Source organism: Eptatretus burgeri, chromosome 18 (assembly GCF_056783735.1).
Source record: "Eptatretus burgeri isolate ZD-2024b chromosome 18, Ebu_testis_v1, whole genome shotgun sequence".
NCBI lineage: Eukaryota > Metazoa > Chordata > Myxini > Myxiniformes > Myxinidae > Eptatretus > Eptatretus burgeri.
Window position 1 is genome coordinate 24,031,236 of NC_140978.1, and position 10,733 is coordinate 24,041,968.

The following is a 10,733-nucleotide window of genomic DNA, read 5'->3' on the forward strand; positions in this document are numbered from 1 at the left end:
ATCCTGGAGTAAACCAATCAATAGAGTTGATGAAGTGTGCATGAGACACGATATTGATTATGGGAATACCACAACGTTGGAAGAAAAGCATGAAGCCGATAGAGAAATGTTGTATAATTTGTCTCTGATACAAAATCCAACCTTGAGAGAAAAAGTTGATAGGTTCATCGTGAAGAAGATGATTAGTGCTAAATTGAAACTTGGACTTGGAAATTCAAAAAACTTATAGGCTCTAATGATGCCATTAAGACTGAAGAGCAATTAGCTGATGAATTACATAAACCAATATTCACAAAGTTTCAGAGAAGGAAAGTTTATTCCAAGGAAGTTGATTATATCTGGTCTGCTGATTTGATTGAACTCAATAATGATAAAGGGGTACAAGTATGCTTTAACCGTTATTGATTTGAGGAGTAGATATGCGTGGGTTGTCCCTTTAAAAAACAAAACAGGTAATACTCTTATGTTAGCTTTTCAACAGATATTTAATAAAAGTAAGAGAAAACCTAAGAAATTGTGGACTGATGAGGGTAGAGAGTTTTATAACAAGACATTTATGAATTTTCTAAAAAATAACAGTATTACATTATACAGTACCTTTAATGAAGGGAAGGCAGTTGTTGTTGAACGTTTTAATCGTACCTTAAAAGAGAGACTATATAAAAAATTCACACAACTCGGTTCACAACAATGGTCATCTTTTATTCAGGATATTGTGGATAAGTATAATGACACGATTCACACGTCAACGAATATGAAGCCATCAGAAACATTTACAAAATTAAAATATGAAAAAGAGATTAATGTCAGAAAACCTAAGTTCAAAGTTGGTGATATCGTAAGAATATATAGGTGGAAATCTCATTTTGAAAAGGGTTTTACTGAACGATGGACGAAAGAACTTTTTAAAATTGTTGATGTAATAGATACAGTTCCTTGGACTTATAAAATATATGATTTGGAAGGGGAAGAGATTTTAGGTTCATTTTATTCACAGGAATTACAAAAGACAAAACTAAGCAGATAATACACCTTTGTGGACACTCGAGGGCCAAGTCCGAGGTGTATAACAGTATATAATGTGTGTCAAGGGGGACGTTCTTAGATCTGTGAACCCCCAAACACAGAATCCTCAACTGAATAGTCAAGGCTTAACTTTTGTTTGTGTGTGTGTGTGCAATGGGAGCAATAGGTTGGCGCTTCACTCCCTCCTACTATACACCGTTGTGGACACTCGAGGGCCAAGTCCGAGGTGTATAACAGTATATAATGTGTGTCAAGGGGGACGTTCTTAGATCTGTGAACCCCAAACACAGAATCCTCAACTGAATAGTCAAGGCTTAACTTTTGTTTGTTGATGTGTATGTGTGTGTGTGTCCCAACCCTCACATTCAAAATCTCAACCCCAACCCTCACATTCAAAATCTCAACCCCAACTCAATCCTCGCCCAACACAATGTCTTTTTCAAAATGAGATTTCCACCTATATATATATATATATATATATATATTTTTACGTTTTTTTTTTCTTCTTCCAATTCTGTCTTTTAAGGCTTTCAGGTTTGATGACGTAGAAAGAGGGAGTAAGCCTGTACTTTCTTCCCAGAACTTTCTTGATCTTGCTCCCATCAAGCACCATCCGACAAAGAACTACATCGATAGGTTTAGATCCCAAAGAGTGATAGCAACTCCAAAAGTCTCCAAAATATAAATAAATAAAATAATAATAATAATAAATAAATAAATAAAAGCCCCCAAAAAAGTTTCAAGTGTCCAACATAAACCCAACTTTCCAAGTCTTCAAGGTATAACCACATTCCCGTTGAGTTTCCAAGATATGTATCACATTGTGAGTTATCAATCCAGAACCCACATTTCAAGTATTCAAAGTAAAACCAACTTACAAAGTCTCTTAAGGATAACTCCTTTACTGATTTTTTCAAAATTTGTGAGTCTCCAAGGTAGGACCCATATTTAGAACCATCTTGGCAGAACCCTTTTCCTGAGTCTCCAAGGTAGTTATTTAAACCATCAAGGCAGAACTCATTTACTGATTTTTTCAAAATTTGTGAGTCTCCAAGGTAGGCCCCATATTTCGAACCATCTTGGCAGAACCCTTTTCCTGAGTCTCCAAGGTAGTTATTTAAACCATCAAGGCAGAACTCATTTACTGATTTTTTCAAAATTTGTGAGTCTCCAAGGTAAAACTTGTATTCTGGCTCATCAAGGTATAACTTGTTCAGTGGGTATTGTCTTGATAACTCACAATGAGTACTATTGCTGTAAAACTCTTTTTCAGGATTTTGCTGGTCTCCAAGGTATAACTCTTTGGTTGGGTCATCAAGGACGAACTCGTTCTGTGGGTCTTGGTCGCTCATAAGGTCTTCAACCAAGCCAACAATTTCGCCCCAAGTTGTAGCAAAAGCAGTATTTTCATTTCGTATTTCAGACACAATTTCCTGTGAGAGAAAATAATAATGTATTAATTAAGTTATTTAATTATTAAATGAGTATGCTTCAATCAAAGTTTGAAAATAGGAAAATAAAAAATCTTACCTCAATAGATAAGAGGTTTGAATCCAGTTCATCAACTTGAAGGTTTAGTTCCATAGAAGACAGAGAGTTCCAAGGAACACTAAAGTCATCCCACTCAAGGTCTTCAACCAAGCCAACAATTTCCCCCAAGTTGTAGCAAAAGCAGTATTTTCAGATACAATTTCCTGTGAGAGAAAATAATAATGTATTAATTAAGTTATTTAATTATTAAATGAGTATGCTTCAATCAAAGTTTGAAAATAGGAAAATAAAAAATCTTACCTCAATAGATAAGAGGTTTGAATCCAGTTCATCAACTTGAAGGTTTAGTTCCATAGAAGACAGAGAGTTTGAGACAAGCACACAGAACACCATTGCCAGCAAGAACAAATGTTTAAAATGGAGCCTGGGTTTGAAGCTTTTATAGAGAAAGACTGGTGGGTGTGGTTTCCTTTGGAAATTCCCTGGGCAAGCCTAGGCAAGCCTTCATTGGGAAATTTTTCAAAACCATAACATCCTGTAATTTTCTAGTGATTTCTTTGTGAGTCAGAGATGAACTGGAAATGATGTAAGAGTGGGCGGGGCTTAGCAAAAGTAGGCGGAGCTTAGGAAAAGTGGGCGTGGCTTAGAAAAAATACCTTATGAAAAGTGGGCGGAGCTTAGCAAAAGTGGGCGGGGCTTAGGAAAAGTGGGCGTGGCTTAGAAAAACATCTTATGAAAAGTGGGCGGAGCTTAGCAAAAGTGGGCGGAGCTTAGGAAAAGTGGGCGTGGCTTAGAAAAATTACCTTATGAAAAGTGGGCGGGGCTTAACAAAAGTGGGCGGGGCTTAAAGAAAAGTGGGCGGGGCTTAACAAAAAATAACCTGTGGCTCAGGAGGTGGTCAAACAAGAGCATTAAGAGAAGTTTATCATTTCGTAATGGCACAAATGGGGTATCTTAAAAAATATAAAGATTCAAATGTTTTGTTTGTCAATATTTTAGATGGGGATTATTGTGCAAAGAAAATTAAACTATTGAAGGAATTTGAGAATGAACAAATCTTTATAGGTTCAATGAGTGAGCTGTTCAACCCCCAGGTGTTCAATTCAATGAGGTTCAACCTCCAAGTTAAAAGGGAGACAAATAAATATACCTTGGGATAAAAAAGGGATTTATTTTTAGGGAAAAAAAATATAAATCGCTGAAAATCCCCCATTCATTTACATGGGGAAAAGTGAGCCAGAATCAGTATTCTTACCCTACTTATATATATATATATATATATATATATATACATATACATATATACATATACATATACATACATACATATACATACATACATATATATATATATATATATATATATATATATATATATATATATGTAGGGTAAGAATACTAATTCTGGCTCACTTTTCCCATGTAAATGAATGGGGGATTTTCAGCGATTCATATTTTTTCCTAAAAATAAATCCTTTTTATCCCAAGGTATATTTATTTGTCTCCCTTTTAACCTGGAGGTTGAACCTCATTGAATTGAACACCTGGGGGTTGAACAGCTCACTCATTGAACCTATAAAGATTTGTTCATTCTCAAATTCCTTCAATAGTTTAATTTTCTTTGCACAATAATCCCCATCTAAAATATTGACAAACAAAACATTTGAATCTTTATATTTTTTAAGATACCCCATTTGTGCCATTACGAAATGATAAACTTCTCTTAATGCTCTTGTTTGACCACCTCCTGAGCCACAGGTTATTTTTTGTTAAACCCCGCCCACTTTTCTTTAAGCCCCGCCCACTTTTGTTAAGCCCCGCCCACTTTCCACAAGGTATTCAATAAGCCCCGCCCACTTTTGCTAAGCTCCGCCCACTTTTCATAAGGTATTTTTTCTAGGCCACGCCCACTTTTCCTAAGCCCCGCCCACTTTTGCTAAGCTCCGCCCACTTTTCATAAGGTATTTTTCTAAGCCACGCCCACTTTTCCTAAGCCCCGCCCACTTTTGCTAAGCTCCGCCCACTTTTCATGAGGTATTTTTCTAAGCCACGCCCACTTTTCCTAAGCCCCGCCCACTTTTGCTAAGCTCCGCCCACTTTTCATAAGGTATTTTTTCTAAGCCACGCCCACTTTTCCTAAGCTCCGCCTACTTTTGCTAAGCCCCGCCCACTCTTACATCATTTCCAGTTCATCTCTGACTCACAAAGAAATCACTAGAAAATTACAGGATGTTATGGTTTTGAAAAATTTCCCAATGAAGGCTTGCCTAGGCTTGCCCAGGGAATTTCCAAAGGAAACCACACCCACCAGTCTTTCTCTATAAAAGCTTCAAACCCAGGCTCCATTTTAAACATTTGTTTTTGCTGGCAATGGTGTTCTGTGTGCTTGTCTCGAACTCTCTGTCTTCTATGGAACGAAACCTTCAAGTTGATGAACTGGATTCAAACCTCTTATCTATTGAGGTAAGATTTTTTATTTTCCTATTTTCAAACTTTGATTGAAGCATACTCATTTAATAATTAAATAACTTAATTAATACATTATTATTTTCTCTCACAGGAAATTGTATCTGAAATACAAAATGAAAATACTGCTTTTGCTACAACTTGGGGGGAAATTGTTGGCTTGGTTGAAGACCTTATGAGCGACCAAGACCTTGAGTGGGATGACTTTGGTGTTCCTTGGAACTCTCTGTCTTGTATGGAACTAAACCTTCAAGTTGATGAACTGGATTCAAACCTCTTATCTATTGAGGTAAGATTTTTTATTTTCCTATTTTCAAACTTTGATTGAAGCATACTCATTTAATAATTAAATAACTTAATTAATACATTATTATTTTCTCTCACAGGAAATTGTGTCTGAAATACGAAATGAAAATACTGCTTTTGCTACAACTTGGGGCGAAATTGTTGGCTTGGTTGAAGACCTTATGAGCGACCAAGACCCACAGAACGAGTTCGTCCTTGATGACCCAACCAAAGAGTTATACCTTGGAGACCAGCAAAATCCTGAAAAAGAGTTTTACAGCAATAGTACTCATTGTGAGTTATCAAGACAATACCCACTGAACAAGTTATACCTTGATGAGCCAGAATACAAGTTTTACCTTGGAGACTCACAAATTTTGAAAAAATCAAGAAATGAGTTCTGCCTTGATGGTTTAAATAACTACCTTGGAGACTCAGGAAAAGGGTTCTGCCAAGATGGTTCTAAATATGGGGCCTACCTTGGAGACTCACAAATTTTGAAAAAATCAGTAAATGAGTTCTGCCTTGATGGTTTAAATAACTACCTTGGAGACTCAGGAAAAGGGTTCTGCCAAGATGGTTCTAAATATGGGTCCTACCTTGGAGACTCACAAATTTTGAAAAAATCAGTAAATGAGTTCTGCCTTGATGGTTTAAATAACTACCTTGGAGACTCAGGAAAAGGGTTCTGCCAAGATGGTTCTAAATATGGGGCCTACCTTGGAGACTCACAAATTTTGAAAAAATCAGTAAATGAGTTCTGCCTTGATGGTTTAAATAACTACCTTGGAGACTCAGGAAAAGGGTTCTGCCAAGATGGTTCTAAATATGGGTCCTACCTTGGAGACTCACAAATTTTGAAAAAATCAGTAAATGAGTTATCCTTAAGAGACTTTGTAAGTTGGTTTTACTTTGAATACTTGAAATGTGGGTTCTGGATTGATAACTCACAATGTGATACATATCTTGGAAACTCAACGGGAATGTGGTTATACCTTGAAGACTTGGAAAGTTGGGTTTATGTTGGACACTTGAAACTTTTTTGGGGGCTTTTATTTATTTATTTATTTATTTATTTTTTATTATTATTATTTTATTTATTTATATTTTGGAGACTTTTGGAGTTGCTATCACTCTTTGGGATCTAAACCTATCGATGTAGTTCTTTGTCGGATGGTGCTTGATGGGAGCAAGATCAAGAAAGTTCTGGGAAGAAAGTGCAGGCTTACTCCCCCCTTTTACGTCATCAAACCTGAAAGCCTTAAAAGACAGAATTGGAAGAAGAGAAAAAAACAAAAAATATACATTGTTCGTTCTGGGAAGAAAGTGCAGGCTTACTCCCCCTTTCTACGTCATCAAACCTGAAAGCCTTAAAAGACAGAATTGGAAGAAGAAAAAAAAACGTAAAAATATATATATATATAGGTGGAAATCTCATTTTGAAAAAGACATTGTGTTGGGCGAGGATTGAGTTGGGGTTGAGATTTTGAATGTGAGGGTTGGGGTTGAGATTTTGAATGTGAGGGTTGGGACACACACACATACACATCAACAAACAAAAGTTAAGCCTTGACTATTCAGTTGAGGATTCTGTGTTTGGGGTTCACAGATGTAAGAACGTCCACCCCTTGACACACATTATATACTGTTACACACCTCGGACTTGGCCCTCGAGTGTCCACAACGGTGTATAGTAGGAGGGAGTGAAGCGCCAACCTATTGCTCCCATTGCACACACACACACACACAAACAAAAGTTAAGCCTTGACTATTCAGTTGAGGATTCTGTGTTTGGGGTTCACAGATCTAAGAACGTCCCCCTTGACACACATTATATACTGTAATACACCTCGGACTTGTCCCTCTAGTGTCCACAAAGGTGTATTATCTGCTTAGTTTTGTCTTTTGTAATTCCTGTGAATAAAATGAACCTAAAATCTCTTCCCCTTCCAAATCATATATTTTATAAGTCCAAGGAACTGTATCTATTACATCAACAATTTTAAAAAGTTATTTCGTCCATCGTTCAGTAAAACCCTTTTCAAAATGAGATTTCCACCTATATATTCTTACGATATCACCAACTTTGAACTTAGGTTTTCTGACATTAATCTCTTTTTCATATTTTAATTTTGTAAATGTTTCTGATGGCTTCATATTCGTTGACGTGTGAATCGTGTCATTATACTTATCCACAATATCCTGAATAAAAGATGACCATTGTTGTGAACCGAGTTGTGTGAATTTTTTATATAGTCTCTCTTTTAAGGTATGATTAAAACGTTCAACAACAACTGCCTTCCCTTCATTAAAGGTACTGTATAATGTAATACTGTTATTTTTTAGAAAATTCATAAATGTCTTGTTATAAAACTCTCTACCCTCATCAGTCCACAATGTTTTAGGTTTTCTCTTACTTTTATTAAATATCTGTTGAAAAGCTAACATAAGAGTATTACCTGTTTTGTTTTTTAAAGGGACAACCCACGCATATCTACTCCTCAAATCAATAACGGTTAAAGCATACTTGTACCCCTTATCATTATTGAGTTCAATCAAATCAGCAGACCAGATATAATCAACTTCCTTGGAATAAACTTTCCTTCTCTGAAACTTTGTGAATATTGGTTTATGTAATTCATCAGCTAATTGCTCTTCAGTCTTAATGGCATCATTAGAGCCTATAAGTTTTTTGAATTTCCAAGTCCAAGTTTCAATTTAGCACTAATCATCTTCTTCACGATGAACCTATCAACTTTTTCTCTCAAGGTTGGATTTTGTATCAGAGACAAATTATACAACATTTCTCTATCGGCTTCATGCTTTTCTTCCAACGTTGTGGTATTCCCATAATCAATATCATGTCTCATGCACACTTCATCAACTCTATTGATTGGTTTACTCCAGGATTTAGGATTGTCTGCCTCATCTAATCTTTTATCCAAGTTTGTGCCTGGACCACAGAAAGAATACCCTGGAAGATGTAATTCCCCTGGTATTCCAGTAGTTGTAAATTTACTTCCTGATAAAAACTTTTGTATATCTCCTCCGAGTTTGTGTTTGGAGATAAATTGATTTTTTTTGAACCACACACCGAACATATACCTTTTTGTATAACCCTGTTATTTTTACTTTTAATATATGAAATATTTTTAGTATTAGTTTTCTTTTTACATTTGAGACAATAACTCATTTATTTATGAGAAAAATTTCTGCAGAGTGCAAAAACCTTTTTAGTTTCCAACATGCACATTTGAATCTTAATTTTTAAAACATAAAGAATCCTTAGAAATGCCTTCACTCTCTCCTCCATTTATTTAAGAAAAAACTTGAATTAAAATGAATAGCTTGACGATGCTAATAGTTTTGTTGAAAGTATTGCAAATAGACTTGTTAATTCTTTGTATTCCTCCTTGGTGGGTTGAGTTATTTTCTGTAATGGCTCTGTTCTTGTTTGGGACTCACTGGTTTCCATATTTTGATATTTATTTAGTCTCTCTCTTTCCTCCCTCTCTCTATTCTCTCTTTCCTCCTTCTCTCTCTTCTCTCTTTCCTCCCTCTCTCTATTCTCTCTTTCCTCCTTCTCTCTCTCCTCCTTCTCCTTTTCCTCCTCTTCCCTCTCTTCTTCAACTCCTTCCTCATCCCTTACTATCCTTGAATCGTTTACACCCCATAGAATATTATACATATATTCATCAGGATTTCTTGTTATTCCTGTATCCAAAATAATTTTTTTTACAACAGGAAACCAATAAAATTTCTTTTGAATTTCTAAAAGAGCCTTACCTTTTCTTAACCTTATAATTTTTTCATTATTTAACATTCTAATTAAATCTAAAGTTGTCGGTTTATCAACATCAGCATAATGCCAATCTTTTATTGAAAATACCTCATTCTTATGTTGTAGAACATATTTATTAAAATACCGAATACCCTTTTCTTGAAGGTATGCTTGGACACAGAAATGATAATTTTCTTGAAGCCTTCTTGCTGTCATTTATGTATTAGAAATATATGTTAGAATAATATTATGGCACGAAACACCTCCCCATCTTCCCATAGTTAAATCATTTTGTATTTCCTTACTTATTATATATAATCCTGTTTTTTCTGTTTTCATGAGATAAACAAGGGCAAAACCATTATTATATTTACCCTTATTAAATTCTTTTATTTGTTGTTTACTAATCGTGGCTCCACAAAACTCATTCTCGATACCAAGTGGATAATATTCTTCCTTACGAGACTGATTTAATTGTTCCAGGTCTTCGAGGTTAATTTTAAATGACCAATTATACCCTAAATCATTCATATCATACCCCCATTGTTCTATTCTCATACAAACGATACGCCCTTCTTTATAAAAATTTATTTTAATTCGAACTGTGAATTCTGTATGACCTGGAGATAATATCAACACTTCTGTATCTTTAGAATACACAGCCGTTTTATTTAAGTATATATATTGTGATAAATCGCTTAATCTCACCAAGTCATTCGCGTCAGTCGGGCTTGGATAATTTTTTAACTTATAAGCATTTTTCATGTTAATATTTTTGTTTATATTATATTTATGTCGTTCAGCCTGTGCCTTTGTGTAATAATTTGATAAATCAATATCCAGTTCTTGAGATACACCAAAGATAGAACCATCTTTACCAACATAAGTCATTTATATTAGATTAAAAATAATATCATAAAATTTTTTATTTTTGTTGAGTTGAAATAACACATATAGACATAATTGACCACAACACTTGGAATTTAATTCTTGGACTTGAAATGTTTGATAAACACCATTCTGTAAGAATTTTATGACTTCAACAGGTGGTGGAAGACCAAAACTATCAAAATAATATTTGTCTTGACTATTAAAAATACAAACCCAATGAGAACCGTTCCCATCATTATCTTCTAAGTTCATAATAATATTCTTTGTATGTTTCGACACATTTGTTAATTCATCTCTCATACAAATAACCACATTATGAATTTTTAATTTCTTACAATATTTGGCAAGTTGTAAATTTGATGTTGTATTCTTTCCAAATTCTTTCAACCACTCATCAATGCTCATTTATTTATTAGAAAGATATAATCCATTACCTCTTTTCGTTAATTTTACACCTGCTTGTGCTATAGAAGAAAGCATATCTCCAACTAACAATCTCGCTTTATCAGGCAGACCTTCAAGTTTTTCAGCAAAATCTACAATTACACCACTTCCACTAATTTGTTTCTCCAACTCTTTGTTATGTCTTTCCAATTCTTTTTGAGCCTGGAGTTGAGCCTTCCTTTCGTTGGCAGTTTTGACCGCTGTTGAAATACCACCCGTCAATGCTCCAACCGCACTTAAACCAGCAAATAAAGGAATTAGAAATGGGAGAAATCCTCCACTCGTCTCTCTTATTGAATATTTTTTTAACATTGGTTTTGTCATTTTAATTTTAAGTGAGCCAGTGTCA

At 34.9% G+C, this 10,733-nt stretch overlaps 1 protein-coding gene across 1 annotated transcript; it reads left to right on the plus strand.

The window, feature by feature from the left end:
- Window positions 1-4,072: 4,072 nt before the first annotated feature.
- On the plus strand, window positions 4,073-7,172 carry LOC147008743 (uncharacterized). Its single transcript, XM_085864024.1, has 3 exons — window positions 4,073-4,980; window positions 5,078-5,272; window positions 5,370-7,172. The coding sequence occupies exons 1-3, from the start codon at window positions 4,888-4,890 to the stop codon at window positions 6,414-6,416; spliced, it is 1,335 nt and encodes a 444-aa protein (XP_085720150.1). The 5' UTR covers window positions 4,073-4,887; the 3' UTR covers window positions 6,417-7,172.
- Window positions 7,173-10,733: the final 3,561 nt, after the last annotated feature.

What these genes read in the sequence shown, in the direction of transcription:
- LOC147008743 (XM_085864024.1), top strand. Translation starts at nt 4,888, where the DNA reads ATGGTGTTCTGTGTGCTTGTCTCGAACTCTCTGTCTTCTATGGAACGA. An exon ending in CAAACCTCTTATCTATTGAG is followed by an intron (nt 4,981 to 5,077) that starts GTAAGATTTTTT and finishes TTTCTCTCACAG; the next exon opens with GAAATTGTATCTGAAATACA. An exon ending in CAAACCTCTTATCTATTGAG is followed by an intron (nt 5,273 to 5,369) that starts GTAAGATTTTTT and finishes TTTCTCTCACAG; the next exon opens with GAAATTGTGTCTGAAATACG.